Source organism: Protobothrops mucrosquamatus, unplaced genomic scaffold (assembly GCF_001527695.2).
Source record: "Protobothrops mucrosquamatus isolate PMUCROS unplaced genomic scaffold, P.Mucros_1.0 scaffold_217, whole genome shotgun sequence".
In the NCBI taxonomy this organism is placed as follows: domain Eukaryota; kingdom Metazoa; phylum Chordata; class Lepidosauria; order Squamata; family Viperidae; genus Protobothrops; species Protobothrops mucrosquamatus.
Genome location: NW_015386293.1, coordinates 604,656 through 625,315, shown reverse-complemented (window position 1 = coordinate 625,315; position 20,660 = coordinate 604,656). Strand labels below are relative to the sequence as shown.

At 33.9% G+C, this 20,660-nt stretch overlaps 1 protein-coding gene across 3 annotated transcripts in view; it reads right to left on the bottom strand.

Moving 5' to 3' along the window:
• Window positions 1-471: 471 nt before the first annotated feature.
• PDK3 (pyruvate dehydrogenase kinase 3) overlaps window positions 472-20,660 on the bottom strand; it is a 43,946-nt gene continuing 23,757 nt past the window's right edge. Inside the window, exons 5-13 of one of the 3 annotated variants that reach the window (XM_015827863.1) lie at window positions 16,926-17,015; window positions 13,900-13,977; window positions 13,330-13,406; window positions 11,299-11,400; window positions 10,683-10,793; window positions 7,381-7,494; window positions 6,612-6,736; window positions 4,412-4,456; window positions 472-2,653 (exon numbers count right to left, since the gene is read on the bottom strand). In XM_015827863.1, coding sequence (XP_015683349.1) covers window positions 4,429-4,456; window positions 6,612-6,736; window positions 7,381-7,494; window positions 10,683-10,793; window positions 11,299-11,400; window positions 13,330-13,406; window positions 13,900-13,977; window positions 16,926-17,015 — 725 coding nt within the window. In that variant the 3' untranslated portion in view covers window positions 472-2,653; window positions 4,412-4,428. Of the gene's footprint in view, window positions 2,654-4,300; window positions 4,457-6,611; window positions 6,737-7,380; window positions 7,495-10,682; window positions 10,794-11,298; window positions 11,401-13,329; window positions 13,407-13,899; window positions 13,978-16,925; window positions 17,016-20,660 lie in introns of those variants that run through there. The other 2 variants (XM_015827867.1, XM_015827855.1) reach the window with 2 other exon arrangements.

Sequence of the window (20,660 nt, the reverse complement as noted above, 5' to 3'; positions counted from 1 at the left end):
CGGTCCGTGGACCAGTATTGGATCACGGCATGCCAGCAACCGGTCTGCACCAACAAGCAAAGCCCCATCTGCGGGATGCAGGCACCACACAAAACCATGCACCCTCTAGTCCGTGGAAAAACCTCTCTCCATGGAACTGGTCCCTGGTGCCCAAAAGATTGGGGACCTCTGTTTTAGATGGATATTAAGATAAAGAGCTAGGATCTTTCAGATAAAGAATCTAGCTAGAGAAATCAAGAACAGGCAGAGTAAGCATAATTATGCTCAAAGGATTATGGGAGTTTTGTAAACACTGCTAAAGCAGACTCAGTTATAGGATGCTAAAACTGAAACAAAACACACCATATGTATGGTAATGGCTTCAGACTAAAGAATGCTTGGAAAGTAAATTTAACTGGCCAAACCCTAGCTACTTTTAAGAATATATGGCTAAAATATAGCCCAAAAAGAATCAATAATAAATTATCATTTTAGTATTTTTATTGCACAGTATGAAGAGAAGGGAGAGATACAGCATTTACAGTGAAATAACTTTATATGTGGCAACACCAGACTTCTAGAACATGTTACCATGTTACGGAGTATTATGAAGAGCTCCATGTGTTTGGAATTCCGTGAGAAGGCAATCCCTTTCTTTAGTATATTTCATCCTGTCACATTCATGTGAGCTTCTTATGTAATGCAGAACTACCTAGGCAAGCACTCCCAACTTGGTCCAAAAAAGTTTTCTAAGGTCAGAATGCAGGTCTTTTCCACCTTTATGAACTTTTAAAGTGGACATGTTAAATATTGCAAGAATGATCCATACTATGGAGTACATTTATATGACAAGTTAATTCTCCTCAAATATCTTTGGCCATAATGAGGTTATCTTATTATGATTTTGGTTTTAACCTGCCAGATTTTTCAATTATATCACAAGGCATTTAACAACTATATTTGTTTAGAATACAACCTTCTATGAATATTCCTCTCTTTGGGTATACAGAGGTAAACATGAATACCTCTGAAATACTAGCAAGTTTTAGGGCACAAATATTAAAGAGGGATCTTTGTTATTAACCTTGATAGCTGCCAGAAACGTTTGGTTACTAACAGTTAAGTGGTTAAGTTTTGATCCTTAATCACATGAGAATTCAACATTGAGGAATAGCCAAATGTGAAAATAGCAGGTAAGATAGCTTAATGGAACACTTTAGGCAAATAAAAGATCGATATTTTGATCTGGTTGACTTCTAAATGTTGTTTCGAAAACTTTTGCAAGACTGCATTTTGAACATGACTTTCCTACAACATTCACATATCAATAGATACCGGTACAGTTGAGAGATTTACTAAGCAAAATAGCCAATACATTAGCAGAATTACCTGAAATTTTAGGAACCTCAATAGAAGCAGCATTCTAATGGAAACCATTAATCCAATTTAAATAAAAGATAAAAAAAGTTTGTTATCAGTTCTTTACCTGAATTGTGGAATGAAAAACTGGAATACTCAATTTTGAAGAATCAATGGATTCTGATGTTAAGAAATATAAACCATACTTCCTATGATTTAAAAACAAAATTAATTCACCAGAAAGTATGTCATGCTTTTGTACCATTCTTAAATGTTTAAAAAGGGTTAGGCATTAGATTTTTTCATGCTAATGCTGTAAAAAGATTTGAAGGTTCCTTAATTCATATAATCTGAACTGGTTCGGCTATGTCATATTGTTTTCAAATTACTACGTATGTCAATAAATTCTGAGAAAAAAATCCTTAAAACACTTAATGTGCTGTTGAAGTATAGTTGTTATCTCATTAAGAGTTTTGGCTTTATCAAGCCTAGGCAAAGCTAAGAGAATAATTTTATCTAAATGGAAAGAGACATATCCATCTGTTTTTAAGGATTGGGTTCAGGATACAATTTTCTGTCCTTTTTAGAAGTTTGTGTGTTCTGAAATAAGATGAAATATATTTTCATCTGACATATTTAATAAGTTTATGAACTGGATTAATTTTGTATCAATGCCTATGGATATTATAGAGATCTTTTTACATTTTTGTTATTTTTCCTCTTTGTTATTTTTATTTTAAACATCACAATATATTTTGGTGTTTTTTGTTTTCTTCATTTATAATCATTGCCATTTTTCCTACTGACATTATTCTTTTTTATTTCACTATTAAAAATAATTTAAAAATCATAGAGTCATACAAAAGGAGCTATTTCCTCTCTCATATTAAACCAATGAACTAATTATGTTTAATAAATGTGCATGAACAAGCTTTTCCTTCTCTTAGGAAAAGGTTTTCTAACCAAATGAAGCTCCATTCTAACCAAATAAAAACACCACTACCTAACAGTGACATATAGGTGTTGTACAGAACAACACAAAGTTCCATTAAGGTTAACAGAATCAATGAATTTAAAAACAGACTAATTTCTGTGGAATGAGTGAAGTACCGTGAAACACTTGCTTGAGGACAATTTCAGGGGAAAGAGCCAAGAAGCAAAGAGAGTTTTTAAGATGTTGTTAGATCCTAGGTTTTCAAATTATTTTGAGAGAGGGAATACAGCACACTATAAGGGTGGAGGCATGATGTTCTTACAGCAGGAGGATCCCAAGATAGATGAAGAGCCAAGAGCTGGCACTGCCGTTAATTGCTACCTGCATGAAAGAAATAAAACAACTTAGTGGCTTCCACACATTGTGCTACACTAGAAGATGACTTGGTTGGTTTTGCTTAGTGTGATATGTGAACTATCGATTGTTAAGCAAACTAAAGTAGTGCAAACATGAATCCAGTCATTTTCTTCCTAGGGTCTCTACAAGTTAATACTAAAACCACTGCCATCTCTTGTTTTTTTTTCCAAATGAGACTTTTACTGTACAATCCTTCAACATCAATATACTTTTTAAAGAAACTGAAATTTTTCATGTTCCATTTTATAACCTCCTGTTGTCCCACAATTTTTTTGACTTTTTTTTAAATACTAAAAAAAAGAAGAGAAAAAAAACTGCACAATGCTTTTTAATTGAAAGCAGTTTATCCATTAGGAGCACTCTACGTTTTTTGTGATTTCTATTCTATATCACAAGGTACTGATTGCATTGGACATTTTTGCCCCCACTCTCTCCCCAACCGATCTTTGCTGAGACACTAATGTATTCCAGGTGTTTTAAAAAAATAAATGCCTGAATTCAGATGCATCAAAGTGTAGGGCATCTACATCTACCAGAACATTTCTCATAAAGAAATGAGACATTCAAATTTTTGAGAAACTGCATTGCAGAGAAATCACACATTACATACTATACTTGCCTCCCTTTAATAAATCAGACAGAGCCAAACAAGATTTGTTTGAGAATCTAACATTTCTCTTTCTCAATGGAATTCCAATAAAACCTTGATTTAGTGGATTTTGGATATAATTGACTAAATTTATATCTTTCACTTCCACTTCTCCCTAAATAACAAAGAGATCAATTGCATCTAAAATACTCCAGACAGTTAAAAATTAGTTAAATTTACATTCAATTTGTATCATTTGTGTAATGACATCCTTACTCAAAGATGCAAATCGCATTATTTGCCTCAATCTGCCATTATTTAATTTGCATTTTGATGGATATGCAAAATTAATGGGCATTCCCTCCCAACTGATTTGTTAAACTGAAGTTTCATTGTAATTTATTTTAAAAAAAGCACAGAATCCTTGAAAATCTTTGGAAACAAAAAAGAAACAGCAGGAAAATCCTTATCCTGTTTGCTAAAACCAAGCATCTCAACATATGGGAAATGATGTAGATAAAAAAGCATTTGAGGGCCATTTTAGTAGAGAAACAAGTCTAGAATAATTGTTATGAAGCTTTTCTTCCTGATGCTATTTGACTCCAATACTACTTTCATATATAATAACAGAGACATAGAACTGAATGTAATTTCTAATTTGGCTTCAAATTATTCTATAGATAGTATCACTACAATTCTTCCAAACATTAAAATGCTGCATTTACACTTAAATCACACTTCAGTGTATAAAACAAGAATGTTGAGTCTTTAGGAAGAAATTGCCCATATTTTAGACCACAGCTTATACATAAGAGCACAACAGTGTAAATGAAACTACAGAAGGCAGGAACACTGAATCACCTACATATAATTTGCTTTTATCTAGGCCAGGGGTGTCAAACTGCCGACCCGCAGGCTGGATGCGTCATACCAAAAACTGCGCCCACCCCATTGCCAGCAATGGGAAAAAAGTTGTGATACGTCGCAACATGTCACGTGACGTCACGAGTTTGACACCCGTGATCTAGGCCTTATTTTCTACCTAGTGGCCAACACCTAAACAGCTAGTTGAGAGGTTTTAGCCAATCTCAGTTGACCCTGAAAAGCTAAATAGGGTCACAGATATTTAGTACCTGGATGGGAAAATATTTCAGGAAATCCCAGGACTGCAGGCTAGTCTGAGGAATAAAAAAGAAATTCCAGAAGGCAACAGTGTATCTTTAAAAATAACTCCACATCAAAATGGCACAGTCGTATTTAAGATAGAGATACAAGTTTTAATCCAGTAGTTTGGGAGACAGGGATGCCTTTAAGTTAATGTTAAGTCTTAGAAACTGTGTGAATTAATCCTTGCAGTCTTCTTGGCAAGATTTCTGGAAGTGGTTTGCCACTGCCTTCTTACTGGTGCCAAGAAACTGTGACTGGCCGAAGTCACCCAGTTGGCTTTGTGTCTAAAATAGGACTAGAATTTCCAATCTCTCAGTTTCTGGCCTGATGCTTTAACTACTATATCAAATTGGCACTCAATCAAATAGTATCCATTCCAAATCTTCTGGAAGGGGATCTGAATGTACCTTATAGTGACTGAACCATTGTTTAATTCTTGTCCTTTCGAGATGAAAAACAAAGAATTTACTACATCTGTCTGTTTTTCAGATGCCAAGACGCTTTAACCCAGTAAGATTAACAGTTTTACACACAAGATAAATGAGGAGTTCTAAAAGTTGATATATGGTAATATTCTGTTGATCACTCTATAGCTTATTTTCCTTTTAATTAAATTGTGAGCTACTGGAAATATACATAGAGCTAATACGGATATTTTTCAGAGTGCAAAGGATTTCTACTGCTCAGAAAGAAGACAATAGCATAAAATTAATAAACATCATTAAAATGCATGTATATATTTAGAGATACAAATATGTATATCAAAAAAGTTTCAAAACAAAGCTATAGATGCCTCAATTGCAACTGGGGTACTCCGTTTTAATTAGGAATTAAGATTCTTGCTACATCTAAATATAGATTGCCATAGTAATTTTTAACCATATAGGCAAAAATTCAAACTTTCTCCTTATTTTCATATTAGAACAAACTGTATTACAATTTTGTTCATAGTTTGTCAAAACAATATAGACAAAGATACAATCTAAAGATAACTAAGATTCTTTGTGTGTGTTCTGCAGATCTCCTCACTTTAGTACTGCTTTTGTGAAAAAATATTACAAGAATTCTTACTTGACTTCTTCGAAAATAAAATTCTATTTCTAGTCATAATATCAGAGGAAGTATAATTCAAATGTGTCCTCTCTCTCACCTTTATTCTGTTTCCATTAAAAAAAATTCTTAAACAATTTTTAGACATTTATGTCAGTGTGCTGTTGAATATTTAATCTAACAATATTTGACATTCCTTTTATGATCCTTTTGCTAATTATTTTCATTTTAATATAAATGGGTCTCTAATGACTAACATATTAACATTAATACTGTAAATTAAAGATCTGATGTTATGAAGCTAACGTTTGAAATTACTTTTCTTTATGATCAGTAGAAAATACTTCAATTATAAAACATAATTGTCTTATTTATCAATAGGTTTGGCCTAGCAGAAGAGGCAGTTTCCACATTTACAGTATTGAAGCTATTAACCTAAAAAGGAAAACTTTATCAGGATAATACCTGCAAAATGAAAGTCTTACTATTTTCCCTGAAAACTAAATCAATATTAAATAAACTGGCTCTTGAAACTAGGAATTAGAAAGAAAACATTTAAAGCCTTAAGGACTTTTTGATAATATCAAAAATCATATACTGATATAAGCTCTGACAAACCTCCATAATAAGGATTGTTTTTTAGATAACGGATTATATATAGTGCCATATAAAAATGCAGCAATGTGAGTTTTCTATGCACACATTCAAGTACACAATATTTTTTCTGTTGCATTATATTGCTGTGCAAGGCATTATTGTCAAATAACAAGTCAAAGCATTTTTTTCAATTATTACATAGGACTAGAAAGTGATCTTACAAAAAAGTACCCTTTTACTATACAATTTTATAATCTAACTGCAGTCATAGTGCAACACTCTTTGTAATTTATGACTTGTAATCAAGCATATTTTGGCAAAATAATTACAAAAACTCACACCAAAAATGCATAATGCCAGTCCTTCAAAGTCCTCTGTTCTTGCTATTTTAAATCCCTTAACAGATCTTTCTAAATAAATAATTGGCTACATAGATTTAGAGGAGTTTGGAAACTGAAACAAAGCATTGTTGAATGCAAGTATGTATCAAGGTTGATGAATTATCTGTTAGCTTTATACTTGGAAGCATCCCTCGGTTCACTGCTAGGGTTACTCCAATCATCCGCTTCTGGAGTGGTTTTGTAATGTCGCCAAGCTGACTTATTAAAAACTGGTAGTCTTTCAAATGATTCACTTGATAGTGCCTAAAAAAAGAAACAGGAACAAAAACATGCTTCAGATCATTCCAACTGGTTACAAGAAAATTCAATAAAGACAGATCATCATCCTAAATGAAGAAAGAGTGTATATGCTCAATACAGATTCAATGGAACGTGTATTTTATTTCATATTTTGTATTTTCAATCTTTATTTCACTTTCTGTACTTTTGTTTGTACTGCAGCATGCGGATTTATACCTTCTTACTAAAGACACATAATCCTGTTTAGTTACTGAAGCCCTACAATATAATATATTCCAACTCAGATTTGGAATTTGCTTCAATAATGAAACATTCCATTCTCTATTAGCTGGAATTATGCTTTCTATATCATTGTTTCCATTTAGGAACAGCTTTATTGGAAAGAATAAACAGAGAAAAGTTTAGTAATGTTACAATTGAACTTAGTTACCAATCTGGTTCCAAAGGCCATTTTATTATCTATGAATAAAGGGTTCAAAAAATGTTCCCCGAATGTGGAAAAATATTATCTTGAATAAATCAGAATGACTTCTATTACAAATGCATAGCAATAAAGCACTTGCCAAAATATAATCAGCTATAAAACTTCAAAAGTTAGTAAGAGTACTAACTTCCCATATTGTTCCCGTACAATAATCCATTATTACCTTCAGATAGATTACTGCATCTGTACCCACTCCTTCCATAGAATATAGTTTGAGGTCACCTTGAAAATATCGAGCATAAAGACGAGAAATTGGCAGGCCGTACCCATATCCAGCCTAAGAAAAAAATCAATAACATAAGAATTCAAAAACCTGAAATGTTAACCCTGACAGAGACAAGAATCTTCACAGAAATTCCTGTTTTTAGAATTAAAAATAACTTCTACTGTTTCCCATCAATTATGTGATGGGCAGATTATCCAAAGTTTTATCTCCTATTTTGTGCCACAGTATTCTATTGATAGATTACAACTGTCTCTCCTTATACTTAAATTAATCAACAACCTGCCCCGTTTAACAATGGAGAACTGTTCATTCAATTTTTGTAACATTTCTACTCTTGAATTTGGAATTAATATGCCTTACTGTATTTTAAAATGCCTAATGGCAGAGAACAAAAAGCATTTGTTATGCTATGCAATTATTCCTTTTTACATAAACATGAAAATTACACGCATAAAATGGCATTTGCTCTTTTAACATATGTAGAATCTCACTCACATTTAAGGTATATCAGGTCTAATGGACACTCCTTTCCTCCTATTAGTCTGTTAAATTGAGGCTTTATTATGTAGATGAAATTGACAAGTAGTGACTTTCAAATGCCACCTTAGTGTCATCTGCAAATTTGATGAGTTCCACTAATATTCCCTCATCTAAGTCATTTATGAAGATATTGAAGAGTACCGGGCCTAAGACAGAACCTTGTGGTACCCCACTGTTTCCTTCCTTCCATGTAGTATAGTACCATTAAGGATTACTCATTGAGTATGGTTTGTCAGTCATCTGATGGTGATGCTGTCTATCTCACATTTTTCTAATTCACCAAGAAGTAGGTTGTGGTCTATTTAGTCGAATGCCTTGCTGAAAATCTAAATATACTCTGTCCACAGCATTTCGCTGGTCTGCTAATTTAGTCACTTTATCAAAGAATTAAATAAAATTGGTTTGGCATGATCTGTTTTTAACAAACCTGTGCTGGCTACTAGTTATAACTTTGTTTCTAGATGTTCACAGATCTGTTTTTTTTATTATTTTTCCAGTATTGATATTGGGCTGATTGGTCTGTAGTTTCCTGGATCTGTTTTTTCCCCTTTTTTGAAGATGGAAACCACATCAGCTCTTTTCCAATCCTCTGGTAGTTCCCTGGTGCGCCAGGATTTTTTAAAGATATGGTACAGTGGTTCTGAGATAACATCTGCCAGCTCCTTCAGAACTCTGGGATGTAATCCATCAGGTCCTGGTGATTTATATTCATCAATATGATAATGAATACAAGACAGGTGTTCTTTTACCATTTTCTTGCTTATTTTAATTATTTCTAGTCTGTCTTTTACAGTTATGTGTTTGGTAGGTTGGGCTATAGTTTCTTTTTGTGTGAAGACTGATGCAAAGAATGAGTTAAGCAGCTCTGCTTTCTCTCTACTGCCTGTTATTTCCTTGCCATCTTCTCTCTTTAGTGGACCTACAGTTTCCTTGACTTTTTCTTGCTGCTTATATGTTGAAAGAATCTTTTTATTATCTTTGATTTTTGTTGCAAGTCTTTGTTCATTCTGAGTCTTTTGCTTTCCTGACTTCATCTTTGCAGATTCTGGCTATCTGCTGATATTCTGCCTTAGTTATGTGTCCCTCTTTCCATTTTTTTGTAATTATCCCTTTTGTCTTTCAGTTTATCAAAGAGATCTTTGTGCAGCCATCCTGGTTTCTTCTTGGATTTCTTGTTTGCCTTTTTCAATGGTATTCTTTTGGACTGGCTTTTATGATCACATTTTTCAGAATTTCACATACTTTAGTTGTTTTCCCCTTTAGGATGTTTATCCATGGAATTTTTCTTAGGCTCTGAGTTTGTTAAAATCTTTTGCTTCCTCACTGGATGTTGGCCTTTTGTTGGAAGTATAGATGAAAACACCACTTGTGCTCTAATTCTTTAACTTTCTTCCCCAGCTGTTCATAATGTCTTGTTATTGTTTTCAGATTCATTGTTGTGTCACTGGTCCTCACATGTGAGAGAAGAAAGGGGTAGTAATCCATGGGGTTATTTTAGTAAGGTACTCAGTTACACCTTTGATTTTTGCTCCAGGGAGACAATATACCTTCCTAGATTGATTGCCTGGTCTGCAAACTATAGTTTCTGTTCCCCTAAGAATTGAATCTCCTATTACCAACAGTCACCTTTTTTTCTTAGGGAAATCTGGGATACTTTTCTTCCTGTCGCGGGAATGCTGGGTTGTGTCTCTTTTTAAGAAACTGATGAATACTCTTTTGTGGATGTCTGCATATTTTCTTTCAGGGGGAGGCTATGAAAGCAATTGTTCAGTTCCAGAAGTGCTTCATTGGAGTGGGTTAGGGTAGATACTAAGGGCTTTGCTCTTGGTTGTTGTTTTCTTCTAAAAGTGATGTGTTTTCATTGGTCTTGGTCTTTAGCTATATATGTAGGGTCATTTTTTACAGAAGCTGTTTGTTCCTTATTGTGTTCAATTTGGGTGTATCGACTTTCTTCTTTATGTTCATATATGGGGTCATTTTTTAAAGAAGCTGTTTGTTCCCTATTGTGTTTTATTTTGGTGTTGTCTTCTTGTTTAGGTTGGGATTTCTCACTTATTTAACATCTCAACTAGAATTATGAATAGTTTAAATTAAAGAACTTAAAATCCTTTAGGAATATTCAATTTGGTTTGTGCTACTATTACTTACTTACTATCATAAGAGGGAGAGTTGGAAGAATAAGTTCAAAATCCACTTCACTAGATAGTTTTACTCTTCTGATTTCATTTTTACCTGAATGTTTACTGAATGGTACCCCATCAAGGATTTTATTCAAACAGTTCAAGGCTGTTTCTTAGTTTAAATTCTGCTATTTTCCTCAATACTGAATCAAAGCCACAGAATTCATGTTCAGCACATTTGAAAATTGTGAGCATACTGCTTTCATGAAATGTATGGAAATGGCAACATGGAAAGTAATCACATACCTGCTATTATACAAACAGTGATTTATATAAACTGATGCATGCATTTGGTATCTGATAATCAAAAAATACAAAATATAAAAAAATCAGAAAGAATTCTATAGGAATACATGAGAATTACTGGACTGCTATAATTTAGACTGTATTATGTATGTATTATTATGACGACATCTCAAGTGAAGAGCTTGTGTTCATATTACAAACTATTATTCCCTTAATGTGCTTTATGTTGAAAAACAATCCAGGGAGCATTTTAGCTTGCAGAAAAGAACTTACCAAAGGTACAGCTCTTGATGGCTCCAAACTAGGCCTGGGAGCAGTTGAATACATATAATTGAAAAGGCGATCTATTTTTCTCAGAGGTACACCACCACCTTTATCACTTATCTACAGAATAAAACCAGAAATTGATATAACACAATGACCTCCAAGGAACTAACAGAATGTACCATATTTCTCTACAATTTCCACAGCTTAAATTTACAGATCTAGGGAAGAGAGATTGAGACGCAGCAATTCTGAAACATAAAATAAATTCATCATTTATGAAGTAAGCCCAATATCCAGCCTCCCTATACTGATAGACACTATCCTAACTATACTGTATTGAAAAGTAGGTGACCCACGTTAGAAAAGCCTACTCAATTCATCAAGGTGCTATAAACTAAAATGAATGTGTAAATAAATATTCAAAGAGCCAAATAGTCATAATAATTTGAAATAAAATTCTACCTGAGAAAATTAACACCAATATCTTATCATAAAAATTTCTCAAGCTATGTTCCCTTTTATGTTAACTACATTATTCACAAAGGTACTTACTCAATATATACAGTTATTTTCTACCTCAGTTAACAAAACAAGATTTTTTAAATTTTAGTATATTATTTACCTTTATTGACAGGTCTTCTTTTCCCAAAGTGACTAATGTTTTAATTGATGGATAGCTTTCACATTTCCCTTCATGCAGTTCTACTGTAGCTCGCATTGAATTCTGCAATTCGAAGCAAAACTTTTAAAGACGCTTAACTCATGTTAGTGGCAACACCAGAAAATTTTACAAATTCTGGTCATCTTTAAATTTAAAACTATGCACTTCTCTATCAGTTATATACAATTTAAAAAAGAAGACAGTAACCTGAATGTTTTCATTATAAAGTATTCAAGTGTATAAATGACACTATGTAAACATTTTTTCTTGTCATGCAAGTAGGAGCATATTTCTTTGTACAAAAATTACTGCAATTATAATAGAAGCCTAATCTTATTAATGTAATTATATTTTTAAATTGAAGCTCAATCTGTCTTGTGAGCAGGAACTGCAAGTCTGACATAGAGTCAGCCAGCCTGCTTGGCAGATAGCTGTAGACATATAATCCACATTTTCATGAGAGATATCCTTTGTCATGTTCATAGAGAGATACCCCAGTCCATTCTCCTATTTAAAGTGTATAAAATATTGCTCTAAGTTGCTCTACTTTTAAAACCAGGACAAAATTTGCGCAACCAAAGCTGAGAAGAGAGAAGAATTATTTCCAAGAGCTTCAATTTAAAGTTTCAGATTTTAATAGGAAAAAAAGAACTCTAAAAAATTGAAAAGATTCTTTCAATACTAGTTCTAAGAGAATAATTAACAAATCTCGTAAGGAATTTTCATTGAAATGTGGATGTTTCTCTGTGTAAGCTCAGAAATTTTGTTTATGGATGTTTGTTTATTTTTCAGGTTTTATAGATCACTTCAGTTAGAAACATTTAACATACTATGGCAGACACCTGGCTAAGCATACAGAGTATACCAAGTGGATTGTACTCATTGATCCTAGTCTCATCAGATGTTATTCACAATAGCAATCCTTTTTTTATCCATGTTGGGACTCAGACCTGAAACCTGGATAAAATGGGTCCAGATAATCAGCTTTTCCAGTTCTGAAGCCTCAACAATCTTTGCCCCAAAGAGGAGGTTGCATTGCGTATTACTGCTAAAATGTTCAGACTGAGCAATGGTTTCTTGTGGAGGAGGTGCCCTTCAAGGAAGATGCAGTCCCTCTTCACTCACAGGATAGATTTACAACTGCTCTAATCCAGGCACTTCTCATTTCCTGGGGTTTTCATTACCCAAAAATGACAGAAATTCAGACTGCATGTGGAAGAGGTGACGCTGCAGAAAAAGTTATCCACTTCTTTTGTGCCATAAAATCAACCTGGTATTATCCGGCATATTTACTTACTTTAACATGAACTAGTATTTCTGTATCTAAAATTAGATATTCAAAGTTATCATTATTTTTAAATTTAATGTTGACATCATTTTCATTTCTTGTTATTAGTTTATCTCCCAGGGGTAGGCTGAAACGTCTAACCATACCTTGATGCCATGAGCGCAGAGATTATACTACAGGAATTAAATTAGATTTGCTTTTTCATCAGAAAAGCAAAATAAGGTATGAGAGCCATATGCTTCTTATATATCAGGATTTGAAAAGTGGATGCCAGGATGGGGCAACCCCCTAAAAATTAGCTGAGGCAACAGGAACTACCAAGTCACTATTCCAAAACAGAAAGTAGGGTCAAGATGTGAAGATTCAAATGACTTCCTGGAGGTGAGGTTTGCAACCTTCATCCATCCATTCCATGGGCTATCTGATATTAACTATTTTCATGAAATAACAATAAATGAAACAGAAGAGATGAGTTTCCAATTTCAGATAGTAACACATTTAGCATCTAAAAGTTTCCCCATGTTGTTAAAATCTGTTGCTGAAATCTGACCTTTAATTAGCATGCAGAGTTTGCAATCAAAGGCAATATTGCATCTAAAAGTGTATCTACAGCTATATTCAGGGTGAAGCGTGATAACACTATTTCTGGCAAACTCAAAAAGAAGCCAAATAATATCCCCTTCCCCTGATGTTAGTATACTCACCTTAAACAATTCGAAAAGCATATGAAACAAATGCGAGGGTACATACACAACCTGAATGGGCCTGCCTGGTGCTTTAGCTAGAAAACATAAATAAAACTTTTAACTGAGAATTAAAGTTAACACAAACGACAGTAAATTTTCTGATTTATATTATTTACTAGAAATGTACAACATCTAAAAATTCAATTAGTTCTCTCACGAAGATTATAATACTAGGAAAGATTCAAGGAAAGAGAAATGGACAACCTGCAGCAATGGAATGGAATTACAGCAGTAATGGCTGCACCATCATAGCAGCCGAAGGACCAAGCTGAGGACATGATTCTCCTGGAGAAAATGTATGTGGCTGCTAAGTTGTTACCAACTGGATGACCCATAAGCAATCAATCAATCAAATCCAAAAGAAAGAAATGGTGGAATGAAAGGAAAAGTATTTTCTGCACCAAAGAAAACTGTTACAGTTCTCTGTTAAAAATGAATTCAGCAATTAGTTTTCATTTAAATAACAATTTCTTGCAATCAATACATTGACAGATTCTTAATATTAAAAAGCAATCATATCTGTATCACCATTGAATTCTTCAATTTCCAAATCAGGTGCGACTTGATAATACTGCTCACACAACATCTTGGCAGTTGCAAAGGCATCTGTTAGGGAACAACAATATAAATCATGTGAGTAGATAATAGTATATTATATACTACAAAATGTAGAAGCTGCAAGTTCTTCTTATCTTTAGACAAAACCTATAAGATTCCAAGTAATGTGAGAGATGCCTAATTGAACTAATATCTTTATTTTAAATCTGCTAAGGGAGAAAAATTTAAGATATAGTATTACTCACACTTACCTGAAGAATAAATTCTATTGAAATCAATGGGAACAATTCTTCCTTAGGCATATGTAAGATTGCACAGCCCAATTTCAGAACCAAAAATGCACATATTAATAAAAGCTTCAAATTTCAAAAGCTACTCCTGCACCTTTCATGAAAACTACCTTAAAATTGTAGACAAAGTAATTATTGGCATCTCACTCATAATGTAGATATACAATACTGTCCAAGAGAATAAAGTAGTTATTTCAATAATGGATTTCCCAGTGCAGCTTCATAGTTGACAAAACTATTTGAACAAGGAAATGGGTATTTAACCCATTATTTCCAATATTCAATGAATGTAACAAGCACAAAAATGTAAATGGATAAGTCTCTAGATCCTACCAATGTATTTCATTGGGGCATTTAAAAAAATATTGAAATAATGACTACTTTTACTACTATATTTTACTAAGAAGAATATATACTTGTTTATATTAAGTATCTCAGGGGCTGCCACAAAGAAGAGGGAGTCAAGCTATTCTCCAAAGCACCTGAAGGCAGGACAAGAAGCAACGGATGGAAACTAGCCAAAGAGAGAAGCATCCTAGAACTAAGGAGAAATTTTCTGAGAGTTAGAACAATTAATCAATGGAACAACCTGCCTCCAGAAGCTGTGAATGCTCCAACACTGGAAGTTTTTAAGAAGAGACAGGACAGCCATTTGTCTGAAACGGTATAGGGTTTCCTGCCTGAGAAGGGGGTTGGACTAGATGACCTCCAAGGTCCCTTCCAACTTATTATTGTTGTTATGTATGTTGTGCCTCCATCTAGAGACAAAAAAGTCAGCTCGCTCCTGAATCAATTTTTGCATAATCAAGCTGAGCAATATTTTTTATTTATTTAAACTTAGGAAGCTATTGCTTCATCTCCAAATATATTGAGGACTACAAAGAATTCTGAAGACAGAAAATTAGGAATAATATAATCTCATTGACTATGAGACACTGATGGGAAAAGGGCCAAGGTCAAGTCCAAAGTGATTAATTACAAATAGGGCAACAATATCTATAACTCACTGCAAAACATAGTTAGCAAAGTTAAAGCCAGACATGATATTGCCTCTGAGCCACTTTACTTGTGTCTTGGTTTAATCATGGTACACCTAAGCCAGTGATGGCAAACCTTTTAGAGACCGAGTGCCCAAACTGCAACCCAAAACCCACTTACGCATTGTTGGGTGCCGAGTGGGTGTGGCCCATTGGCTGGGTGTGGCCAATTGGGGGTGTGTGGCCCATTCGGTGGGCGTGGCTGCGGTGGTAACGGCAGACTGGGTGGGACTAAAAAGTTCAATCAATCAATTCCAACTTTGCAAGATCTTTTTTTTCCCGCGAGAAGTTGAAATTGACTGATTGATTGAACCTTCTTTTTTTTTTTTGCACACGGCAGCGGAAGCCTAAAGCGAAAAGGTTTTATAAAACCCAGGTGAAGGCCTAGGACTGGGGCGAGGGCGCGCGTGCCCACAAAGAGGGCTCTGAGTGCCGCCTCTGGCACCCGTGCCATAGGTTCGCCACCACTGACCTAAGCCATCAGTAACGATATCAAATTTAACCTGAAGTGGGTATGGAAATTTTGGCTGAAAGAATATGACTGATTTTTAACTATAGTTAGCATCAATAATGCAAAGATCAAGCTATCAAAATACAGAAAGAAGAAGCTATAGTGAAGATACACAAGCTCTTTATCAACAGAGATTTCAGTTAACAATGCGATCTAAAAGAATGGAAGGAACGTTTGAACAAAGAATGTATATAAATGAAAGAAGAGAGAGCAGTAAAATGGATTTTAATTGCTATATACCTATCTGCTTTGGAACTGGCGAAAGGAGTGAGATTGAAGGGACTATTTTTAAAACTTTTGACTTGGAATATTAATGATTTGAATAACAATATAAAAATGAGGTGATGAGTTTGTAAGAAACTTATTGAAAGTATTTGAATATTGGAGGTTTCTTTTAAGGAATTATTCATTATGAAAGATTGAAATAGAGTTTTTATTTACTTTAAAAGACTGAAGTAGATTATACAAGGAGAATTTTTAAAAATTAGTTAAAGANGAACTTACTACAAAAAAAGAAAGAGAATATTTTATTATTTGAAGATATTTATATTATTTTAAAGGAGTATTTGAATTAAAGATTGTGATAGAGTTCATATAAAAGAATTTATAAAATTAAAGATTGTATGATTAAATGGGCTCAAAATATTTGAGAATCATATTGGAGATATGGGAAATAATTTGTATTATTATTATAGGTTTTTTTAAATGATAGATAAAGTTTACTTTGTAATTATTTTGATTGGGGATTATGGAAGATTTGAATTAAGAAATGAATAGCAGCAAGATGATTAGCTGTTTTTATTTTGTTGAAATGGCAAAGATTAATTTTAGATATTTGGGTTTAGTGAAGATGGATAGATTATATGTTTAGAGTCTAAATGTATATGCTTATATTTGATTGTTTTTATTTGAGTTAAAGTATGTTTATGTTTGATTGCTTTATATTCGGGTAGTACTATTTAGATTTGGGACGATGTGTGTTTAACCCTGTAATCAGTTCTGGGAAGTCGGGGGTGAGGGGGTGAGAGGGAGGGTAGAGATAAAAAAAAAAATACAGAAAGAAGCAGCAAACTTACTTTGATGAAAACTAATATAGCTACTGAATTTACGATCAGAAATTACATTTGAAATGCAAAGCAATATTATTTTTACTTTTACCTTCTACTACATCAGCCACATTACAAGTAGGATCAATGCTCCCAATATGTTTTGGATGAGCAGGATTGGTGACTCCACCAAAAAGCAGTGCTATGAGGATAAAAAGGCAGAATCAATTGAAATACTATTATTTTTAAACAATAAAAAATTATAGGTTTCTATTCCATGCAAAGGAAAAACAAACCTTGTTAAAATCCTTCATAAAGTAAATATCACCCTTTATAAATTATTAATACTGAAAAATGTGTTTCCAATGATTGTGAAGAAATCCTTGTGCAGACAAAATGTATACTGGTAACAAATACTATGCTCCTTTCTTCAGCAGTACTACTTAAGACTTTTAATTCCTGCATACAACGTACTACAATACAGATTAGCCTAATTGCAGGTTGTATTGAATGAATCCCCTTTACTCAACCTTTTAAATATGTCATGAACAATCATATGAAATGTCACTACGCTCCTCAAAAACATTCACAATCTCTTGGTTTTGAGATTTAGCTCAAGGAAAGACTTAGAGAAAGCTTCCATGGATCTTGTTTCTTAGTAGACTTGTATGGAATTGCTTTGTAATCTATACAGGGCCCAAGACAGATAGATAAATTTGAAAAGAATTAAATGCTCATATCAATAAAACTAGGGATGGAATAGTATTTAATACTAAACATAGAATACATAATTACAACAAACCCACACATTGTTAAAGTCCTATCTGTTACCTATCTCTGTGATTTAATTCATACAGCTAATCAACTTAATATCTGAAAAAAATCAGATTAGCTTTATGCAAACTTAACGAAAAATACTGCAATCATTATTTTATGTCAAGCAGCACAAGTCTCACATGGCTTTGCCAGTGCTGTGTTTTATTAAATATCATTTAATCTGTACATTTCTATTTTTAAAATAAAATGGTCCTGCAGAACATCTTAATAAGCAGTCTTCAGATCAAACCTACTTAAGTTCAGAAAACTGGTATAGTTATGACCTGCTTAATTTCTATTTGGGAGGTTTTAAGACAACCTACAATTCCATACATACATACCGATCATGCTATTCCCTTTGGGGGGTAAGCAAGAGTACGAAAAAAAGAGTAAGAAATAGTAAGACAAAGAAATTAAAGCATGAGAAAAGGAAACAGCTTTCCCCTCAGCTATACACAGTGTCACACACTGCCTTTTTTGTTCAACTTTATTCTTCACTCCACACCACTATCTCCACATGAATCCTTCATAGAGGCAATAAAATTATGTCATTTAGCTAACATTCACTCAGATTCTCAGCCACATAATGGCATCATCCATATACATTCTAATATCTCCCCAAGCTTCCTTATTCATTTATAAATAAACATGGAGATACACTAATCCTTGTCGTATTCTCTACAGAATGTTGACCATTACATTTATTTTCATGTGTGCTTTACTTCCATCATATATCACTCTTATTGCATTTAGCAAACAACTTTCAATTTCATATTTATTACAGAAATAAAAAATAATTTATCAAATGCTTTCTCTAAGTAAACAAATAGATAGCAAACTATATACTATACTAATAAACTGGCAGAAAATATTAATATAATTTGCTAAAAACAAAATCTGATCTGTATGGTCTCTGTCCAGAATAATGTTATACTTCACATATATGGCTCTGCATCACCTCTTAATCTTTTTCAATCAAAATACTGCTAACACCTCACTGGGCACCCTGCACAAACCAATTTTCTTGTAGCTTTTGCAGGCATACTTGCTACTTTTCTCCTTGTGGAATAACATTCTTTCATATATAGGTGCATTTATAATTGCGTAACCACTCCTTAAACAAACCATACCTATATTTTAATGATTTATGTGTCATTAAATCAATGTTAACTCTTAAAGAGCACAGACTGATATTTTCCAGGGTGATCTGTCCCAAGCCTGGCCCTTTACATCCTCCAATTGTGAATCCTTCACCACTGTAATTAAGTCTATCTATCTTGCTGCTGTTTGTCCTCTGAACAGATTTGTCCTAGGATCTATTTGCTTATTTTTTATTTTTCTATATTTTATTTTATTATTCAGGGTGTTTTCCAGAGTCATCTCAAAAAGCAAAGTTCATAAATGCCAATACTTTTTCTATCCTTTTTTTGAAGTTCAACTTTCACATTGATAGAGTGTCACAGGGAAAACTACTTCTTTTGCTTTTCTGATTTTTGAAGAAAAAAGATACACCGGGCATCTGACTATCATTTCCATAATCTTCATTGCTATCCAGGTCTAGGACAACTTGCCCCGGCCATCTCGCCCCAGCCAACTTACTGCGGGACAACTCACCATGGGGACAATTCAATGTACGATAACTCAATGCAAGATAACCACCAGTTTGACATTATTTTAATTTTTGTCATTCATAATTCATTTTGCCCCTCCTTTAGCATTCCTTCTTTAACGATTCTAACCCATCATTTCTTCGATATTATCATTCTTTATTCCCTCTTCCGCTTTAAGGCCATGCCTTCCTGTCCTTGGCTTGGGAAGGGCAGTTGTGGAAAGTTGGGCTGAAAATCTAAATTTACTCACTGACAACCATTTATTACTGCTAAGTCATGATGATAATTCTATTAGGTTTAAAAATGATTAAACTGTCTACTGAAAAATGTCAACTCAAGTGGGCTCAGTATCATTAAATTCAGTGGCATTTATTTCAGAATGTGCAGGCATAAATTCACATTGCCCTATTCAAATGTTTCCTGATCTATACTTGGAACTGCAAAAAGGGCAGCTTTATTTATTTATGCTATTAAGGACAAATTATTTGTTCATTTAATCAATCTGTGATAGATAGGACATATATGCACAAACACACACACAGAAAAATGCTCAGAAATGTTGACTGAGGATATACAAGCACAAGCTTACATGTGTGTTGGTTAGAAATATAAACATTTAAAACATCCACATTTGGTATTTATATCCAAAATTAGATTTCTACAAATGAGAATCAATTCTTAGAAAAAGCATTATTATTAAGATGGATAACATATCCAATACTGATAGAAGAGAATATCTGTAGCTCAGGCTTGAATGCATCCCAATATTACCATTTTTTTTTCATTTTTAAAAAATTCAGCCAAAGCAATTTTCTACAGTCTAAAGCAGGCATGTCAAACTTGCGACATCACATGAAGTTGTGCGACGTATCGCGACTTTTTCCCCATTGCTGGCAATAGGGTGGGCGCAGTTTCGGCGTGATGCATCCGGCCTGCAGGCCAGCAGTTTGACCTGCCTGGTCTAAAATATCAATTAAATATTAATTTTGGCTACTTGGATCATTAGGAAAAGTTACAATAGCAGTTAACAGTGAAAAACAACACCTTGTGCACAATTATTAGGCAAGGCGTATTTTGGAGGATTAATTTTCTTATTGAACAACTACAGTGCTCTCAGTCAAAGGAAAAGTTTATCTACCGTATATACTCGAGTATAAGCCGAGTTTTTCAGCCCATTTTTTGAGCTGAAAAATGCCCCCCTCGGCTTATACTCGAGTCAATATTTTCCCCAGTTCTTTATGGACTTACAATATCCGAGCACCGTTTAAAGAGACGCCGAAGGCAGACGGTGCCCAACTGCGCGCCTTTCCCCCTTGGCGGGGTGGTCTTTTGCAAAGTCTTTTGCTCGGATATTGTAAGTCCACAGCAGTGCGGGCGGCAGCAGCAGCGGCGCCGTCTCCCGCTCCGAATCCCAGGCTGGA